This window comes from Solanum dulcamara, chromosome 3 (genome assembly GCF_947179165.1).
Source record: "Solanum dulcamara chromosome 3, daSolDulc1.2, whole genome shotgun sequence".
NCBI lineage: Eukaryota > Viridiplantae > Streptophyta > Magnoliopsida > Solanales > Solanaceae > Solanum > Solanum dulcamara.
The window spans coordinates 81,063,022-81,084,968 of NC_077239.1; the positions used below are offsets into that span (position 1 = coordinate 81,063,022).

The 21,947-nt window shown below is 33.5% G+C and overlaps 3 protein-coding genes and 1 pseudogene across 3 annotated transcripts; 3 read left to right on the forward strand and 1 right to left on the reverse strand.

The window, feature by feature from the left end:
• Positions 1–565: 565 nt before the first annotated feature.
• LOC129883294 (toMV susceptible protein tm-2-like) lies at positions 566–4,110 on the reverse strand. Its single transcript, XM_055957943.1, has 2 exons — positions 1,465–4,110; positions 566–1,386 (listed from the first exon to the last, which is right to left on the reverse strand). The coding sequence occupies exon 1, from the start codon at positions 4,046–4,048 to the stop codon at positions 1,475–1,477; it is 2,574 nt and encodes an 857-aa protein (XP_055813918.1). The 5' UTR covers positions 4,049–4,110; the 3' UTR covers positions 566–1,386; positions 1,465–1,474.
• Positions 4,111–6,554: 2,444 nt separating this feature from the next.
• Positions 6,555–11,397, forward strand: LOC129883738 (toMV resistance protein Tm-2(2)-like; annotated as a pseudogene).
• Positions 11,398–12,751: 1,354 nt separating this feature from the next.
• LOC129883295 (toMV resistance protein Tm-2(2)-like) lies at positions 12,752–15,556 on the forward strand. The gene is given in 4 exon segments (XM_055957944.1): positions 12,752–13,116; positions 13,118–15,082; positions 15,084–15,309; positions 15,312–15,556. Coding segments are annotated over 4 exon segments (2,568 nt in total). The 5' UTR covers positions 12,752–12,789; the 3' UTR covers positions 15,362–15,556.
• A 1,177-nt stretch (positions 15,557–16,733) lies between these two features.
• LOC129883296 (glycine-rich RNA-binding protein 2, mitochondrial-like) lies at positions 16,734–20,022 on the forward strand. Its single transcript, XM_055957945.1, has 5 exons — positions 16,734–16,855; positions 18,135–18,276; positions 18,378–18,446; positions 19,251–19,357; positions 19,638–20,022. Exons 2-5 carry the CDS (start codon positions 18,141–18,143, stop codon positions 19,785–19,787), a joined length of 462 nt encoding a protein of 153 aa, XP_055813920.1. The 5' UTR covers positions 16,734–16,855; positions 18,135–18,140; the 3' UTR covers positions 19,788–20,022.
• Positions 20,023–21,947: the final 1,925 nt, after the last annotated feature.

Consider the following 21,947-nt stretch of genomic DNA (forward strand, 5'->3'; position numbering starts at 1 on the left):
TTATTGTCACATAATTTATCCACTCATTATTCTCATAAAAATATAATTTGTCCAATATGTTCAGATTTGAGTGAAATAGACTGGATTATTTGAACCGTATAAACTTCTTTTAGACCACTCTTTAAATTCTGTTTTTTATCATCTCAATTGACTAAATTTCACCTTTTTAAAAAGTGAGATACATTATTATTTTTTGCAAACAAATTTAGTTCATTGGGATTATTGGGATATAGTTTTTCAAAGTAGAAAATTTTAACACTGTTTTGGTCATTGTGTGGCACCCTCGACGGAGGACGAGTTGATAAAGAGCAAGTCAAGATGAACTTTGGTAGACTTATAAAGAAGGGTGCATATAATAATTTAGATAAATATCGAAACAAAAAAAAGAAGAAAAATTGAAGCGTCATATAAGACGGAGCACAAGTTCGCATAGATTGTGTACTGAGCAAATGTTGTAACTCAAAATCAATATCTTAACATATTCAGAAATCGTTCCAATGAATATTCAAAATTATGAAGCATTAAAAAAGCTAAATTTTCGATAAATTAATGGGCTATCAAAAAGTAGAGGTGGAAAAAGACTCATGTCTTCTTGTCGTAAAACTTATTAAGGATGAGGACATACACCACCATCATCTTAGAGCTATTATTGAATATTGTAGTTGATATTTGTTCGTGTCAGCAAGACTTCTATTAATTAAAGAGAGAAGTATTGAAAATATTTTAAAACTTGGTGAATATTATTAGTTTCATCTTTGAACAATTGACGATCTTAAAAACACTTTTCTACTTGAGTAACTAGCTTAAATATACCCTGATCTGCCACATAGCATAGCATGTGGTCTCAAACTCTTGTAGGAGCGAAAGACTCTAAATAAAAAGTCGAGAGAAGCGTTGAAAACACTCTGAACTTGGCGAGAATTATTAGTTTCGTCCTCGAACTATTGACAACCTTAAAATACCCCTGAACTATAGAAAAATATCTAAAAATACCCTTCATCCACATATTTTGCTAAAAACACTCCTTCGCTCACCTTTTTGGCTCACTTATACCCTTAAAACTAATAATCCATCTTTATTTTATTTTTAAAAGTATTATTTATTACCTGTCATTTTCTTATTGGGTGAATTTTATTTAATTTTGTATGTCCACGATATATTTACTAATAAATAAATAAATATATATATATATATATATATATATTTTACAAATCACAAGCCACAAATACATCAACTTTTTTTCTTTTACACCTACCTCAAGAGCTCCTACCTTTTTTGCTTGACTCAAACTCACAACTCCCTCTTGCATTCATTTGATTATTACAACAAATACAAACAGGCTTCGAAGATGCTCTCCAGCAGACTTAATCATTCTCAAATGTATCCCTGCAATTTATTAGACATAAAATATTTAGCTTATCAAGGATATTAAAAGTAAATAATTATAAGTAGTAGCAAACTAACCTTGAGATTTTCATATTCTCAGCTTTGCAAGCCGTTCAGAGAGACTAATCCCGGAAGAAACTTTTACCATTTTCAGTTTAGGCATACTGACATCATCCCTGCACGTTACTTGACACAACCTGAATGGTTTATCAATATGCAAAACTTCAAGTTGCGGAAAGCTATCACCATTTGCATCGCCAGAGAGATCCATCGTATATTCAATGTGTTCGCAGTGAACCATTTTAAGTATTCTTAATTTGGGCAATTTCTTAAGCACTGCCGGTAGATGATGGTTTACCATAACGAAGGTAAGAGTAAGCTTGACAAGATTTGGAGGAAATGCTTTAGAGTTTATTAGGAAATCATACAAACCCAACTTCACAATATTTGGATTGGACGACAAGTTTATTTGCTCACTCGCGTAGTTGCTATAAAAACCAATCTTCAGAACCTCCAACGCATTTGGCACAGTGCTCAATGCTGATAATAACTTACTGGTAGAATGGGATACTTGCTGTATACCCAGTTTTCTTAATTTGCTAAATCCTTGCAACAATCTCGATTCAAAAACTCTATCATTCATCCACATCAAAGTTTGTAGATTTTTAGGAGGAATTGAGTGCATGTTTGGGCTTAGAGAAAAGCAAACGTTAAATAGTGGAAAATCACCTTTAAACCGAACATGTCTCAATTGTTTAGACTCCCAAACAACACCAGAAGGAAGTCGAATTTCGCTTTTTCTAATATCTATGGTCTCTAGACGTTTGAGCTTGACAATACTATTTGGCAGTTCTCCAATAATCTTCCCCTCCAATCTCAGATAGCGTAAGCAACTCATGTTCCCAATTTTGTTCGGGATAAGGACAAATCCATGATGATCTTGAGATAAGACTATAACCAACACTTGCAATAATTTGAAGTCGAGATGAGCCATTTGAGAAAATATGGAATAGTCTTTTGTGAAACAGAAAAGTGCACGAAGCTTCTTAGGCTTCGGATTTAAACGGAAGAACTCATTCATGGCATTATTATCATCAGAGTAGAATGTAATCCTTCGCACCTTAGCAAAGTTGTCAGGATCACCGAATGCATTGTGCATGGTGTGAAAGAAGTTACTTTCCTTAGCCAATTCCACACACAGACTATGTAACAAGTCATGTATGCGACAACTTGAAATTCTTCCATCATATGTCCTTTTAGCAACTTGAATCAAGTTTCTAGAAACAAAATCATTTAGGAAATCCTCTGCCAAACCTTCAGCCTCTCGCGTATTGCCACTATTTACTACTATCAACTTCTCAGCAATCCACATATTTGTCAAATCAAAAGAACGAATTTCATGGTCCTCGGGGTAAAGGCCAAAGTACAAGAAACATGGCCTTAATGCAGTAGGCAAATCATTGTAACTCAAAGCCAATACCTTAGCACATCCATCCTGAATTTTATGGCCCATACTCTCAAGTAACCTGTTCCATGCATGTTCTGTTCTTTCTCTTGCCCTTAACATGCCTGCCGTCACCACAATGGCTAATGGTATACCTCCACATCTCCCAACTATACTTGTACCAATATTTACCAAGTCAGGTGAAGCATTGGCCCAATTATTATTATCAAAATTAAAGATTTTCTTGGTAAAGAGTTCAAAGCTTTTCTCCGAATCTAGAGGTTGCAACACGTGCAGCGAGGATTCCCCTCCTATATATCTGCCTACATTATTATTCCGAGAAGTGATAATTATCCTACTGCCAATTTTTGAACCACATTCAGGAAGGACAAGTTTCAGATTATTCCAAATTTCAACATCCCAAATGTCATCTAAGAGAATAACATACCTTTTTCCTTTCAAGAGTGATTGTAGGTTGTCCTCCAGGTTATCCTTCCTTTCCTCTTCTGTCACTCCAACTTGTTTGGCTATGTCGAGTAAGATTTCTCCTACTCTTGGTTGTTGTGAAACATAGACCAGTCCCGAACATTCAAATTGATCACGGACATGCCTATAAAGTTTCTTGGCAAGAGTTGTTTTTCCTAGACCGGGCATGCCAACTATGGAAACTACTCCATAAGGCAAATCTTGATCAAGTAATTTGGCTTGGAGCATGTTGAAATCATCATCCAAACCAATGACCTCTGTTTCATCAGTCTGAAGGAATAATCGTCTCTGGTCCAATGGAATGTAATCATCATTATTGTTACTTGTATCTATGATGTTGTAAGTTGTCCTTGCACGGTCAATGTCAACAACCCTTCTTTTTATCTTCTCAATCCTCATAGCAAACTCATCAGCAAAAGAAACCGTCTTAAGGCAACAAATTGCGTCTTTGAACTTATTGGAATGTTGAATTTTCGGAAGGAAGTCATCTAAGAGATCTTCCACATCACCTGCCAGTTCTTGAATATCTTTTATCAAGTTTTTCACACTGGAATCACCTCCAATTGCCTTATCCTTTGCGTTGTCTATGTATGATCGAATGTGTCTCATTTCTCTCTGGAGCCAATCGATGTCCTCTTTCAACCAATACAAGCGGCTCCCTTCTTGAACGAGTAGATTTCCAACAATTTCTACAGATTTATTGATGACTGCAGTAAGAAGAATATCAGCCATCTCTTTTTTCCTTAATTTCTTTTTTCTAAATCTGAGGATAAGGAAAAGTAGGAGAAAAAAATGATCAATTATTTGGTTTAGTTGGAGTCAACGGCCAAGTCTTCTAATTACTAATAAATAATGTCAAGTAAATGAAAAAGAAAGAACAAATACTCTGTTCATAATAAACACAATGAATGATCTTTTTTTAGCTGGTGTTTCGTTTTCAAGCATGAATATAAAACGTTAAAATCCAATGGCAAACAAAAGTTCACACTGAAGCTTCTAGAATGGTGGTGGAGCTAAAGATAGTAAAGGGAGTTTAACTGAATCTCCTTCATCTAAATATTATATTATGTACCGTTTGGATAAACTTAAAAAGTAACTTTTATATATGAAGTGTTTTTAAAACTTTGAAGTGTTGAAAGTTATTTTTATAAATAAGCAGTTGAGTGTTTGGATAAAAGTGCTTATGCCGAAGAAATGAGGAAAATGATGTGAACTTTAGGGTTAAAAGAATCAAAAGGGTAGTTTGGGAATTTAGTTAAAATATAAGAGATATAAAAGTAATTTCCATGGTCAAAGAAAATGAATTTAAGCACTTAGAAAAAAAAAGTTAGAAATCCTAACTTTTCATTTTTAACTGAGCTTTATAGCTTAAAGTTAGCATTAGGCAAACACCACAATAAGCTAAAAGGGGCTTATAAGTTGGTCAAACCAACTTATAAGCTCATCTAAACGTGCTCTAGGTTAAAAATTAAATTTTATAAAGGATATGAACTATTGAATTCTCATAATATAAGGGAAGCTTCAAAGGATAGTTACTTTGGTGTTTAACTTATGTAGCTTCTTGATTGCCAAGAGAAAGTAATACGAGATGCAAAAGTTTCTATGACATTTAAATGATACATTATAGGCAAATTGGTACCTATTAAAACACAATTGTTAAATCTTCACTTCATCGTGTTAGATGGTATTTCATATTCAAGCATTAATAAAGAGTTTTTAGAGTGAGACGATTAAGGCCAGTAAATGGATTTTTTATTCCTACTATGATAAAATTAATTCCTTTTCTTGATGGTTTCACTAGAGTAATTCTGTGTCTATTGAATAGTTCTAGTAGTTGAATGGCTTTCACGAGAATATTTCTTTTTCTAATTAAATATATTGTTGGTGTTATTAAGCATTTTAATATTAGGGGTTGTTTAGTAGCAGGTTAGAATTATGAAGATATTAATAATATATGGATTAATTAGTCAGTTATGAGAAAATCTACGTATTATTTTTATACGGATTAGTTATTCATCATGTATTAGTTATACGTATTAGTTATTCTATCTTCTATTCTACATAAAATAATATATTTCTTGCGGAATTTATACATATATTAATTATGTGAATTTTTAAATTATCAACTAAAAATTATATTAATTTTATATATAAATAATTTATTTTAAACATTTTACGTGATACATATAAGAGCAGAAAATTTAAAAGGCTCCCTTTGTTTACTTGCGCGGCTGCTTTCCAAATCAATTGAATGACACCTAAGTTCTTTTGACAATTCTACGGCTGCTTTCCAAATCAATTGAATGACACTTAAATTCTTTGAACTATTCTACTTGTATCTTATCCACTGCACGAGTTGTCCCCTTTCATCTTTCGTTTGTCATTTACTTGACATTATTAGGAGACTTGGCCGTAGACTCCAACAATAACGCAAATAGTAGATGGAATTAGTATCTTTCTTTTCCTTTACCAATTATTATATTTTTCTCTTACTTTTCCTAATTAGGCATCCTCAGTTTTTTCTAGGTACTGAAAAAGAGAGAAAAGAAAATGGCTGATAAGTAGTAAATGTGGCTTGTACGCTTTCATAATTAACATTCGACCTGATCTTTCACTATAGAAAGAACAGTAAATAAAAATACGAGTATTTTACGTGAAAATCACCTTGCTCAAGGAGGAAAAAATTACGACTTGTCTCACAGGACTTCAATCCAACTCCATTATCATCAACTGAGCAAAGTTTCAGATTACAAACTCTTGCAATCTGGGAATTAGACTCTTAATCCCTTCCCCCTTGTAACACCTTTATTACAAGACTCAAAGCAATAACTTTATTGTTTACTACGCCAACTAACACAAGCTGATATAGACTTCAACAATACCCCATGGCTAACTCTAGCCACCAACTCAGATCTTAGAGATAAAAGAAGAAACGAGCAGTAATTCTACTGTACCCAACATCAACTAACTCTAGTTGACACTCCTAGGCAACTCTATCCAAGAGAACACCAAAAAATGGTGAAAAGAAGTTTGACTAAAACATAGATGATTCAGCTAACTAACTCTAGTTAATCCGACTCAAGCTAAAGACTTAGACAAGCAAATGATCTACTATCCTTTATAACTTAGGAGTAGATTTACAGTATAAGAGCAAAAGACACAAAACTCAAAACCTAGTTGAAGATGTTGCAATGCTAGATCAGGTCTCTATTGAATATGAACAATGTTCTTCCTTGAAATGACTTTTGAATACTGCAGTGCCACCAACCTCTGCAACTTTACAACTGTCACTTTCAGTTTGCACAAAATAATTTTATCATGGGATCAGGCCATACCAGATCCCAGTTTGTCAAATCATCAAAACTACAATCTAACAACTTCCCTCTTTTTGATGATGGCAAACTATATCAAGCTTGTTCTCCCTTTTCAATTATTTTCACTAATTACATATTCCCCCTATTAGTATACTTCCACTTGTCTTCCATGTCCCTCCTTGTATCATTTCTTGTACCATTATTTGTTAAATCATCAAAATCCAGAATATAATATTTTTATCCTTTTTGATGATGACAAACTATTTCCCTTATCAACATTAGCTTCCCCAGTCATAATGACCAAATCACTTGATCTGAATTTTGCTACTTGTCATCATGAATACATTTTCCCCCTTTTGGCATCATAAAAAAGTTAGAACAGTAAACCAAGTAGAGAAAATATGCACTTTCGGTAAATTCATAGCCACTGGGGCAATACTAACACGAATGAACTAGCCAAAAGCAAGAAAAGAGGAATAGTAGACAAAAAGGTAAACTGCATTCGTAGTTTATCATAATAACATAAAAAACATTGCATTAATAAAAATGCATAAGAGAACTGATCAGTTATAGCCATAGGGACAACTAAGAAATACACTAGGATAGGAAGCGAAAGAAAAATAGAAGGACTAAGAAGAGGGAGGATGAGGGATACGGGGACAAAGGACCATCAACATGCACTCATTTTTAGCCTTATGAGAAATAGTTAGAAATCTACTCGTTCAAGAAGGAACGCGTTTATATTGGTTGAAAGAGGACATCGATTGGCTCCAGAGAGAAATGAAACACATTCGATCATACATAGATGATGCAAAGGCCAAGGAAGGTGAAGGCGATCCAAGGCTGAAAAAACTTAATAAAAGGTATTCAACAATTGGCAGGTGAAGTGTGTTCTTTTCGTAGCATAATTGAGTTTTCCTTTTCCTAAGAGGAAAATACAAAATTTTTATATTTAGCTAGTCTTTTTTCTTGTAGGTTTATAACTAGAGACTCAAGTCTATCTAACTTCATAGCATTTACAATGTAGTACTAGAGGTTTTGGGAGTTTAGTGTAGGAAGAGAAACGGTGAGATACAAATGTTATGTTACCACTTTTTATTCTGAGTGAATTTGGTGAGGTTATTTCTCTCGATATTTTGTACTCTCATATTTATATTTATGCTAGATATCTCCTCTTGTAAATGTATGTTAGTTGACCGAATCCACGTTAAATGCTTGTGTGTCTTTTGGTATATTTTTCGTTTGTCTTCTTACTCATGGTCTGTCGAGCTTTGCTTTGCTAGATTCCTCATGACACCTGATTATTTCGAACCTAACCATGTGAAGGATCTCTTAGATGAGCTCCTTCCGAAAATTCAACAAGTCAACAAGTTCAAAGGTACAATTTGTTGTTTTAAGACGGCTTTTTTTGCGGATGATATTGCTATCGAGATTGAGAAGATAAAAGAGAAGGGTTGCTGATATTGACCGTGTAAGGATAACTTACAACATCATGGATACAAATAACAACAATAATGATTGCATTCCATTGGACAGGAGAAGATTATTCCTTCATGCTGATGAAGCAGAGGTCATCGGTTTGGAGGATGACTTCAACATGCTCCAAGCCAAATTACTTGGTCAAGATTTACAATATGGAGTAAGGGACCATTTGGTTATTGGTTAGAGTTAATTAGTTATGCAGGTTTAGTTATGTAGGATTTATTTATGTTGAATTTATTTATGAGGGTATTAGTTATGAGGTCTTATTTAGTTAGATAGAGATTACAATATATGAATTATTAACTATTGAATATTGAATTTGTTGTAAATTAATATATACTATTGGCGGAATGACCTAGGAGACCATTATACTTAATTGGATTATCACTTGGACCCTTCTACTCGCGATTTTGCTAAATGAATACTTAAAGTTATTAAAACACGTTATTTTAAATCCCTCTAATCATTGAGTAAGCTTACGAGACATTTATTTTGCTGAATCAGATGAAATACATGGCTACACACGTTTAAAGGCGAATGAAGATATTAATTTTAATTTAAAAAAATATTAAAGTTATTAAAAGAATAAATAAAACCATGAAAAGAAAAAAAAATCCCCATCCCCATTTACTGTATCTCCTCTTCTTCTTCCTCATAAGTTGGATCTACACCATTATGAATCGCCGCCGCGCTACCTTCTCCCTTTCTCCTCCCTCCCTCATTTCTTCTTCTATCTCTCCCCATCTTCTATCTATTCCTCTTCTGCACAAAAGATTTACAAGAGGAGGAAAAAAAAAGGAACAAAAAAGAGAAAATAATATTTAATTAGCAAAATATATGGATGAAAAAGCTTTGAAGAGTAGAAAAAAATAGAAGTCTTAGAAATACTAAAACTTATTCTAGTTAATTAAAGAAATCAAGAAAGAAAGGGAAGAAATTTTTTATTCCAATTTTAGTTTCGATAATGGATCTTCCATCGAAACAAGTCGTCGACATCGATTTTTTGGCACTGAATGCCCTCAACAAGTACTATTTTTGAGTACAGTATCTGGAGACAAAAATTTTCCGATGAATTAGTTTCAAAAGGCTTATTTTGGGAGACTTTGAGACTTTCTTTTTTTAAAAAATAGTATTTGTAATGATAAAATTGATGTGGCAATTTTTATCTGATGTAGCAAATTTTATCTTATATAGATAGTGATGTGTTATCCACATCAACGCGATTGAGAGACACTCATGATCAGAAGGGTTTAAAATAACGTCTTTTAATAACTTTAAGTATTCACATGACAAAGTCGTGAGTAGAAGGGTCCAGGTGACAATCTGAGCCAAGTATAAGGATCTCCCAAGTCATTCCGCCTATATTATTTACAAATAAATAAGTAAGCAAATAATATAAATTTCCCTCTTTTTAAATAAAAAATAAATTAAAAGGAATTCTCCCTCTATACTTAAGTGGGAATTCTGATTTGTTTTTGCTATTTTATTTTTATGTTTATAGCTTATAAAAATAAAATACCATTAATATATTTTAAATATCCTATTTTATATAATGTAAACATTTTAACAATACGTTACATATATTGTTTATACATTTTTAGTTTACCAAATATATAAATTCACGCCCTAAACAAAATATGATACATGCTAATTAAATATGTGAAATATATTTAATAATATATAGTGCTAATATATGATTAGCATATGCACGGTCAAAATATATACAATCCAATTTGTTATATTAAAAAAAATATTCAAATGGAAAGAAATAGAAATTTGTCCGTATATAAAAAGAAATAAGAAACAAAAATAGTTAGAAAAATAGAATAGTTATGTAAAGTTCTCAATAAAAAAAGATTTAAAAATAAATCAATTGGGGTAAATGTGTAATTTATTATTTTAATGCATGTATAACTAATACCCACATAATTTATTCCACCTTTTAACCTCGCATAACTTATACATTCACTCATAAGTTATATAAGTATTAATTATATAGGATCACAAAAATGCGTCATAGTAAAACTAATACAACTTTTTATACATGAATAAGATTTATAGAGCAACCAAACGACCCCTAATTTCAATAGTTGGCATGCCCGGTCTGGGAAAAACAACTCTTGCCAAGAAATTTTACAAACATGTCCGGGATCAATTTGAGTGTTCGGGACTAGTCTACGTTTCACAACAACCAAGGGTGGGAGAAATCTTACATGATAACTTTGGAGGGCAACCTACGATCACTCTTGAAAAGAAAAAGGTATGTGATTCTGTTAGATGACATTTGGGATGATCTGAAACTTGTCCTTCCAAAATTGGCAGTAGGATATCACGTCTCGAAATAGTAGTGTAGGAAGATACATATGAGGAGATTTCTTGCTCCACATGTTGCAACTCCGCTTTCAACTCTTTACCAAGAAAATCTTTATTTTTGATAGTAAAAATAATTGGGCAAATGCTTCACCTGACTTGGTAAATATTGGTAGAAATATAGTTGAGAGATACCACTAGCCATTGTGGTGATAGCAGGCATGTTAAGGGCAAGAGAAAGAACAAAACATGCATGGAACAGAGTACTTGAGTGTATGAGTCATTCAATTCAAGATGGATGTGCTAAGGTATTGGCTCGGAGGACCCTGAAATTCGTTCTACTTTGGCCTTTTCCCCGAGGACCATGAAATTCCTTCTTTTGATTTGACAAAAATGTGGATTGCTGAAAAGTTGATAGTACTAAATAGTTGCAATAGGCGAGAGGCTGAAGATTTGGCGGAGGATTTCCTAAATGATTTGGTTTCTAGAAACTCGAATCAAGTTGCCAAAAGAACATATGATGGAAGAATATCAAGTTGTCGCATACATGACTTGTTACATAGTTTGTGTGTCGTATTGGGCAAGGAAAGTAACTGCTTTCACAGCGAGCACAATGCATTTGCTAGTCTGCGAAGGATTACATTCTACACTGATAATGTTATGAATGAGTTCTTCTCTTCGAATCCTAAACCTAAAAAGCTGCCTGTACTTTTCTGTTTCACAAAAGACCCTTACATATTTTCTCGAATGGCTCATCTTGACTTCAAACTATTGCAAATGTTGGTTCTTTGTCCTGTTTAAGGTCAGATAATGCCTAATCTGTGTAATTAGTTTTATATTGTTTTTATGGGTGGTGTTAGTGTATTTCTCTAATTTGTATAGCTGAGTTAAAGAGTGTTATGAAATAAAGATACTTTAAAGTTGCTCTCAATTATTATTGTCTTCAGAAAGTAACTGACTAATGGTAAATGCTTAGCTAGTTGGCTTTGCTAGATGTTATTCATCTATTAGCCAAGATGGTTTTGAGCTAACATATACACACCTACTTGGGAGCCCCAAGATTCAAAAGTTGGAGTATGATAAAAGGTACAAGCTATCTCGTTAAGACAACCAATTGTCCCTTGGCCCTTGTGTGATTCAATTTTGGGAAGGAATAATTCATCTAAGATATCTCCGCAACAACTGCCAAGTTCACTCTCAAATCCGCCTCCAGTTACTTTTGCATTTGCATCTCCTAGCTACATAAGATGGAATGTGCCTCGTTTCTTTTTGGAGTCAGTAAATGTACTCTTTCAACCAATATATGTAAGCGCCAGCCTGTTTGAACAAGTAAAATTTCTGCTGATTACAAATATCCAGCAAAGAGAAGGCTGGACTACAAAGAGAAATGCAAAGTTTCATTTACGAATCACAAGCCTCAAATACATCAACTTCCAGAAGACATCAAACATTTTAATTTATTACAAATACCAAACTGTTATCAGAAGGCTTAGAAGATGCTCTCCAGAAAAAAGACTTACACATTCTCAAATGCATCCCTGAAATTTATTAGACATGAAATATTTAGTTCATGAACTTATAAGTACTAATAGAAAGAAAAAAATACGTTATCGACGATATTAAACATAACTAATTAACGTAGCAAACTAACCTGGTTGACACATTAGGATCGATTTTCATATTTGCAACTTTGCAAGCCGTTCAGTTTAGGCATACTGACATCAACTTTGCAAGCCGTTCGAATCACACAATGTAGGGTTCATTCTTTATCCATATCGAGAGATCGAACTCGATCGAGACTTCTGGTTAAGGGTGAAGCAGTCGCACCACTGCACCACAACCCATGTTGGTTTGTCTATTTTTTCTATTACTAGTGTTAGAATAAATAAAATCTTTTGAAAAACAACATAAATAATGTTTTTAAAAATGTGTTTGAGATATTAATTTTGAAGAAGATGAGATGTGTATCCATGTGTAAACTTGTTTGTGAGATACATATGTCACATAGAATAATTTTCAACTCAATTTCCATTACCAAATTTGATTCCAAATCTCTCGCAAGATTTGTACATTGCCTTGATTATGTGTTTTAGACGAGTTCCAACTATACTCATTGGCAAATTCCAAACGTCTTCCTTTATTTTTTAAACTTCATGCTAAATCAAACTAAGATAGTTTAATTGGGATGACGGAGTAATTTCTATTGACTATTCTACTTGTACCTTATCCACTGCATGTGTTGTCCCTTTCTTCTTTCATTTGTTTTTTAATTCCTGACCTTTCTTTTCCTTTACCAATTATCTTATTTTTTTCTTAATATTCCTGATTACTCAGTTTTTTCTAGCTACTGGAAAAGAGAGGGAAAAAATGGCTGAAATTCTTCTTACAGCAGTCATAAATAAATCTGCAGAAATAGCTGGAAATCTACTCGTTCAAAAAGGAACGCGTTTATATTGGTTGAAAGAAGACATCGATTGGCTTCAGAGAGAAATGAGACATATTCGATCATACATAGACGATGCAAAGGCCAAGGAAGTTGGAGGTGATTTAAGGGTGAAAAACTTAATAAAAGATATTCAAGAATTGGCAGGTGATGTGGAGGACCTCTTAGATGACTTCCTTCCGAAAATTCAACAATCCAATAAGATCAAAGGCGCAATTTGTTGCCTTAACACGGTTTCTTTTGCGGATAAGTTTTGCTATGGAGATTGAGAAGATAAAGAAAAGGGTTGCTGACATTGACCGTGTAAGGACAACTTACAACATCATAGATACAAGTAACAACAATAATGATGATTGCATTCCATTGGACCGGTGAAGATTATTCCTTCATGCTGATGAAACAGAGGTCATCGGTTTGGATGATGACTTCAACATGCTCCAAGCCAAATTACTTGATCAAGATTTGCCTTATGGAGTAGTTTCCATTGTTGGCATGCCCGGTCTAGGGAAAACAACTCTTGCCAAGAAACTTTATAGGCATGTCCATGATCAATTTGAGTGTTCGGGACTGGTCTATGTTTCACAACAACCAAGAGTGGGAGAAATCTTACTCGACATAGCCAAACAAGTTGGAGTGACGGAAATAGATAACCTACAATCACTCTTGAAAAGAAAAAGGTATGTTATTCTCTTAGATGACATTTGGAATGTTGAAATTTGGGATGATCTGAAACTTGTCCTTCCTGAATGTGATTCAAAAATTGGCAGTAGGATAATTATCACATCTCGAAATAGTAATGTAGGCAGAAATATAGGAGGGGAATCCTCGCTGCACGTGTTGCAACCTCTAGATTCAGAGAAAAGCTTTGAACTCTTTACCAAGAAAATCTTTAATTTTGATAATAATAATTGGGCCAATGCTTCACCTGACTTTGTAAATATCGGTAGAAGTATAGTTGGGAGATGTGGAGGTATACCGCTAGCCATTGTGGTGATTGCAGGCATGTTAAGGGCAAGAGAAAGAACAGAACATGGATGGAACAGAGTACTTGAGTGTATGCGTCATACAATTCAAGATGGATGTGCTAAGGTATTGGCTTTGAGTTACAATGACTTGCCCATTGCATTAAGGCCATGTTTCTTGTACTTTGGCCTTTTCCCCGAGGACCATGAAATTCATGCTTTTGATTTGACAAATATGTGGATTGCTGAGAAGCTGATAGTAGTAAATAGTGGTAATAGGCGAGAGGCTGAAGATTTGGCGGAAGATGTCCTAAATGATTTGGTTTTTAGAAACTTGATTCAAGTTGCCAAAAGGACATATGATGAAAGAATTTCAAGTTGTCGTATACATGACTTGTTACATAGTTTGTGTGTCGTATTGGCCAAGGAAAGTAACTTCTTTCACACCGAGCACAATGCATTTGGAGATCTTGACAATGTTGCTAGGCTGCGAAGGATTACATTCTACTCTGATAATGTGGTGAATAAGTTCTTCTCTTCGAATCCTAAACCTAAAAAGCTCCGTGCACTTTTCTGTTTCACAAAAAAGCCTTGCATATTTTCTGAAATGGCTCATCTTGACTTCAAATTATTGCAAGTGCTGGTTGTAGTCATGCCTCAAATTTATTATGAAGATGTCACTATTCCAAACAATATTGTGAACATGAATTGCTTACGCTATTTGAGATTGGAGGGGAATATTACTGGAGAACTGCCAAATAGTATTGTCAAGCTCAAGCGTCTAGAGACCCTAGATATTGGAAAGAGCGACATTGGACTTCCTTCTGGTGTTTGGGAGTTGAAACAATTGAGACATCTTCGTTATAAAGGTTTTACATATGCATCGAACAGTGGCTTTTCTATTAGCCCATTTTACCCAAACATGTACTCATTGAGTCCTAATAATCAACAAACTTTGATGTCGATGCATGATAATTTTTTTCAACCGAGATTGTTGCACCGATTGATCAATTTAAGAAAATTGGGTATAACTTTAGTATCCGATTCTACCATTAAGATATTATCAGCATCGAGCCCTGTGCTACCTATGCTGTCAAGTACTCTGGAGGTTTTGAAGCTCGAATTTTCACATCGCACGAGTGAGCAAATAAACTTGTCTTCGTATCAAAATATTGTTAAGTTGCATTTGTGTGAGCTCCAAACAATGCCCAACAACTCTGAAGCATTTCCTCCAAATCTTGTCAGACTTACTCTTTGTGCAGCTTATGGTAGACGGTCATCTACTCGCAATGCTTAAGAAATTGCCCAAATTAAGGATACTCAAAATGGATATCTGCACGCATAGTGAAATGGATCTCTCTGGTGATGCCCATAGCTTTCCGCAACTTGAAGTATTGCATATTCAACATCCAATGCGGTTGTCTGAAATAACGTGCACGGATGATCTCAGTATGCCTAAACTGAAAAGCTATTACTTACAAGAGTTGATTCCCAGATTAGGCTCTCGGAACGTCTTGCAAAGCTGAGAATATGAAAATCACAATGTCTCAACAGGTTATAATTGTTTACTTTTATAATATCGTGGATAAGGTAAAAAATTTTCTTTTTGTACATAGTTCATGGACTAAATATTTCATGTATAATAAATTGCTGGGATGCATTTGAGTATGCATTTTGTCTTACCTTTGGAATTAGCAGTTGATTTAGTCTTCTTCTTTTTTTTTTCTTTTGATCTTCAAGAGTAGCATTAGATTTTATATTTTCAGATTGAATTTGGTTGTTTTTTTGAGATGATTATGAACAAGGGTCAAAAGAGTGGATTATTTGATTTCTGTTTTGGAGTACATTTAGCCACCACACACACAAAAAGATAGACATTAAGTGGCCAATGAAAAGGATTCATAAAGTAGGAAAAATGCAGAGGGAATTCATGTATTTTCTTACTTCAAAATTGATATTGGTGCCTTGGTGGTGAGACATCACCGTAATGGCTCCAATGGAATGATCGGGATTCTATTACTTTTCTAATAAAAAAAAAATTCTTTCTAAATTTATTGATTGGATTATTTCAAATTTGTATCACATAATGCTGATTTAAGAAAGAAATACTTTTCATCATTTTTTTTTTAACTTTTAGAGCTCGAATCAAAAAAATATATTTTCTTTTAGCACTTTCCTTACTAAAAGGTAAGGAAAAGAAAGGATATCATTTGAGGAAAGCATAAAATATGAAAAAGTCTCGTATTAAAGTTGAAAAAAGAACACTAAGTGGGTATTTGATCATGAAATTCAAATATTTTTTACTTTATGTAAAATTTATGAAGTTGAAATTGAAAATGGAGTTATGTTTGATTATATTTTTTTTGCAAAGGAAAGAATAAGGGCAAATTATACTAAGTGGCCATTCGGCCAAAATAATTATCAAAAAAATAATCATTCGCTATATTCAGTTTTTGAGTATATCATAATATATATTCAGTGTATAGCTCATGTATAAGTAATTTATATTGTATAGTCAGTGTATATTTCTTATAATTTTGGCTATTTTTTTTATGTAAATAAGACATGACTATATTTATTGTATACGAATTAATTTATTGTATATATTTAAAATTGTCTCAAAGAATAAAAGAACTAGAAATTTAACAACCAAACTGCTTTTGAAATAAAGTAAAAATTTATATTGAAAAAAAATATGAATAACTCTTAAGTCTCATGGCATCCCAAAAATAGCTTTCTCAATCTCGACAATTGCTTATTTACAAACTATTATGAGTTTGCAAAATTCATATTGTACGTTAATTTCAAAAAATACCGTCAAGGTACAACACCTCGAAGCAGTAAAATTAACCTCGACTCCCGTACTATTTGAAGCTATTAAAACGCCGATAATATTTAATTTTTCACTCTGAAAAAGTCGAAAGGCACTGCTCTTATATATACCCTTTCTTAAACTCACAGTCCACAGTAAGACCTAGCCGCTTCTCATTTTCTTGCCTCTTAAACCCTGAAAATTTCTCTCCTTCAGGTTTGTTTTTATATAATTTTTTTGAAATGGGTTTATGCTTATTTTGCTATATTATGGTTATTTAACTTATTCTTTTGTTATGGTTCTTGAGTTTTAGTTAATATGGAGCCTTGTTGAGTCTTTGGGGTCTCTTGGTTTTATGTTTGATTCATTTTGTAGAACTTTTACTCATTTTTTTTTGATGTTTGGTGAAAAAAATGATTCTTTGTCCTGTTAAAAGTCAGAATATGCCTTGTCCTTGTGATTAGCTTTATAATGTTGTTATTGGTGGTGTTTTTTTTGTAAAACTTTTACTCAGTGGCTTATTGTTTTGTTATAGTTTTTGATTTTTGGTTAATATACGGAGCCTTGTTTAGTCTTTGGTGTCTCTTGGTTTTATGTTTGGTTCATATTGTGGTACTTTTACTCATTGTTTTTTGATGTTTGGTGAAAAAAATCATTTTTTGTCCTGCTCAAAATCAGATAATGCCTTGTCCTTGTGATTAGCTTCATAATGTTGTTATTAGTGGGGGTTTTTTTCGTTTTATCTTTTTCTCATTGTTTCTTTTTCTTATGTTTGGTGAAAAAAATTGTTCTTTGTCCTTTTTAAGGTCAGATAATGCCTTATCCGTGTAATTAGTTTTTTATTGTTTTATGGGTGGTGGTAGTGTATTTCTCTAATTTGTATAGCTGAGTTAAAGAGGTTTGATGATTGTACTCTTTTGAAATAAAGATACTTGAAAGTTGCTCTCTCTTGTTATTTGCTTCAGAAAGTAACTGAATAATGGTGAATGTTTAGATTCATCTATTAGCCAAGATGGTTTTGAGCTAACATATACACACCTAATTTGTCGTGTACTTGGGAGCCCCAAGACTTCTTTATAGATAGACTTTCCGTATTTTGGGGGGTTGATTGGCAAAATTGGTTTTCGTCTTCTAGCCAGAAATCATATTAGGCCAGAAATGTAATCTTTGTGTAGTACATCTGGACATGAGTTCCGATATCTAGTAACAATCCAAGGGGACGAAAAGTGAAAGGAACAGAGACCTTGAGAGTTGTAGATTTCACAGCATATGGGATTTCAGAATTGTGTTTGTTGATGCCTGACACTTCATTTTTTATTTTGGAGTCTACATGTAACTGAATGAGTTTTGCATTGTTTAGTCGTGTCATTCATCTACCTTTGTTCAAGTTTTCTGCTTTGTCAATCTTCGTATTGATGTTGCCTGTCAGACTAAAGGTTTTGATACTTTAACAGCTGAATTTGCATAACCTTTTTTTTCTAATTTTTTTTAATAGATATCTATGGCTTTCTACAACAAACTTGGTGGTCTTTTGAGGCTGAGCATTTCAACAAGCGGCAATGCGTTGAATGCACAATCACCAGGGCCTTCAATGCTTAATGCCATCCGTTGCATGTCAACAAAGCTCTTTGTTGGAGGTATGTGTTTAGCAGTCTGAAAAAAATATATCACAAGCATTGTTTCTTAGTGAAAACTTTGCAACATCTAAAGTTTGCTTATTTATTCCTTAACTTAATAGGTCTTTCATTTGGAACCGATGATCAGTCTCTGAAGGATGCCTTCACCAGCTTTGGTGATGTCGTCGATGGTAATCTCCCAACTATCTCGAATCTGGCTTGCTTTAGTTTCCATCCTGTGTCTATCCTCTGATGATGAATATTTGAATGAACAACACAATGAAAATCAAGTCAGATGAAAAAAACTATCTTTTTGTGAAAGTATATAGTACGATATGTATCTGATAATAGCTTGCTATGTATATAACTTAACCTATATACAGCATGGTGGATGCATAAATTTACCTGTTGTCTTGTGTTCCTCTTGCTAACTGGGCTATTGTTTATTAGTTGATTCCTATGTTCTGATGTTGGTCAACTTTCTTTCAATTTCTGTATGTTCCTGAGTTTGGTACGTTTAAATCCTGGTGGATATTCTTTCTAGGTTTCAGTTACAGATATGATTAGTTTATCCTTCTCTCTTAAAATCATTTCCTCTGTCTGCATTTTCTTGGCTTGAGATGCATCGCTTATGGAACTTGATGGATTTTCTGCAGCTCGTGATTTGTGTTCATGACCTTAAGTGGTCATCTATAATGAGTGCTCCACACTTTTTAGTCGTTAATTGTATATGTGGTTGCATACTCTAGTGAATGGGCTGAGATAGCGGCATTTTTCTGGTAGTTTTTTTATTTTGTTCTTTCGGTTAAGGCATTATCATTTACTATCTTCATCTCCCTCGTTTAGGTTGTGGGTGGTAGGATTAGTTAACATTGGAGTTGCACCAGTATTTCTGGCTTTTTTGACATGCTCCTCCCTTCCGACTCGCTTTACTTGCTCCTACTTTCTAACTTTGCTCGTGTATTAAATACTCGTATACTGTGATTGTGGCACAGCTAAGGTCATCATGGATAGAGATTCTGGGAAATCAAGGGGATTCGGATTTGTGAACTTCACAGACGGCGAATCTGCCAAAGAGGCTATGTCAGCAATGGATGGACAGGTAAAAGTTTGTTAGTTATTTCTGAAACCGTTGAATATGCAAGTGGAATGCCCACCTTTGATAAAATATTGTTTCCGATAGACCCATTAATTAGTTAAAACCATGATAAAATGTGAGATTATCCGTCACATATAGAAGGTGAGATTATAATTGGGATAACCTTGTTTTGAACGAAACGACCCCCAAGTGCTTTTGATGTGGGATGGCACACATTAGGATATGCACCTAATATGATCTTGAGATTATTGTTGGCTCTGATATCACATCATGATCCCTGCAGGATCTCGACGGGAGGAACATTCGCGTGTCTCTAGCCCAAGAGAGAGCTCCACGCAGCGGTGGTTTTCGTTCTGGCGGTGGCGGATATGGTGGTGGTGGTGGTGGATATGGCGGTGGCTATGGTGGATCTAGAGAAAATGATGCATACTAAGTAAAACTTGTTAACTTTGCTCAATCGTCTATAACAGGCATGGCAAATTTCGTAGGTAGGAGATAGGATTTAAATGCGATTTTGTATTGAATGGATTTTCTTTAGCTTTTAATGTATGCTACTATATTAAGGTTTATCATATGATCACTTGACTGCTTCTATCTTCTATTTATTCATAACTTCATGGTAATCCTTGCCCTGACTTTGGCCTATGTGGGCAAGGCTATTTGAATTAGTGAAAAAGCTCATTATTTTAAGTATAGTCTATTATATTTACTATTCATCAAGTTTTTATATGCTAAATTTCAAATAAAAATAATTTAATTTTAGTCATATTTACCTTAATGTCAGCTGAGAGGTTGGACTTCGTTAAAGATTAAGTTCAGACACTGAATATTTGAAATAATGAAAGCAGCACAAGTTAAATGTGGTTTGACAAATTTTGCTTGTGAGATATACAAAGATATGTGTATATCAATTAATCATTAGACAATTTTTCTAAGAAATATACATATATCATTCGACAGATATACATATATAATTCACCTCTTTTGCTCTCTCTCGTCTCCTCTCCCTCAATCTCGCTTGCAAAAAATACAAATACATATGTATATCAGTTATTAGGGGTGTACATGGATCGGGTTGGTTCGGATTTTTTACAAACCAAACCAAACCATTTGTGTCGGGTTATTAAATCTATAAACCAAACCAAACCAATAAAAGTCGGGTTTTTCGATATCAATTTTTCTCGGATTTTTCGGGTTTTTTCGGGTTTTTCGGATTTTTCGGGTTTCTCGGGTTTTTTGGGTTTTTTCGGATTTTTTCGGGTTTCTCATAGTATCAAATAAAAAGCACAGAGCAGTGCTTCTTAAAAAGAGTTCTAGTACAAAATATCAACGTATAAGATGGAGGCACAACACTGTTTGAAGTTTTAACTTTATAATATAACTTTATAAGATAAGTTTTTTTTGTCTATTATTTAGATGAGCTACTCAAGTCCAAATCTAAATGTAAGGAAAAAAACAAAAATTATGAAAAAATTTTAAAAAATATTTATAAATTACATTTTAATAAATATTTTTATGTATAACATAATTTAAAAGTGGTATATCTATAATCGCGTCGGTTTGGGTTCGGTTTGACTTTTTTTAGTTAAAACCAAACCAACCCTATAATGGTCGGGTTTTTTTTTCAAACACCAAACCAAGTCAAACCAAACCACTAGTCGGGTTTTTTTTCCGGTTTGGTTCGGTTTGTCGGTTTGGTGCGGTTTATCGGTTTGTCCTGTACAGCCCTATCAGTTATATATATATATATATATATATATATATATATATATATATATATATATATATAAAATTTTTGGACAAAATATACATATACAATTTGTTTTTCGCTCGCCTTTCTCCTCCCTCTCTCTCCTCTCTCTGCATCTCGCTTGCCAGATATACAAATATATATGTATACCAGTGTTTGTATATTTCAATATATAAATAATTCATGGTATAACATTTGTATAATTCGCTACAATTTTTGTATAATTCGCTACAGTGTTTGTATAATGGCAAATTTAAGTAATTAGGAAAACTACACCCATATGGAGTAATTATGCTTAGAAGATTTGTCATATCTAAAAATTTTCCTCGCTATGTATCTGTTCTCTAAAGCCCAGGAAACAAGTCTTAAGCCCAAAGTATATATAAAAGACGATTATACAAATTTTATAGTGTTAAGAGCTAATACATTCTATAAGAGCTAATTACATCCTATTTCTACTCCTTTTCAAATTATAAAAATCCATTAAATTTGATGGAATCCGGATATGTCCAAAAACGTTCCGATACATCGCGTCTCGATTTCGGATACATCCCTCAATGTCTTGATACATCGCGTAAAGTGATGTATCCGAGAATAAGAAAGGGTAGGAGTTTTTATAATTTTTTCCAATGGTAGAAAATTTTAGAGAATATGGTAAAATAAGTTGTGTATTTAGGTAATTTTTTCAATTAATTTTGGATTAAAGGTGTGTTCGGTATGAAGAAAATTTTACAGAAAAATAAGTGAATTATTATTTTTGGGTTGTGAGTATGTAAATAAAAAATGTTATCATAAAAATATTTGTATATAATCTAAACAAGTACTATAGAAAATGGTCGATAT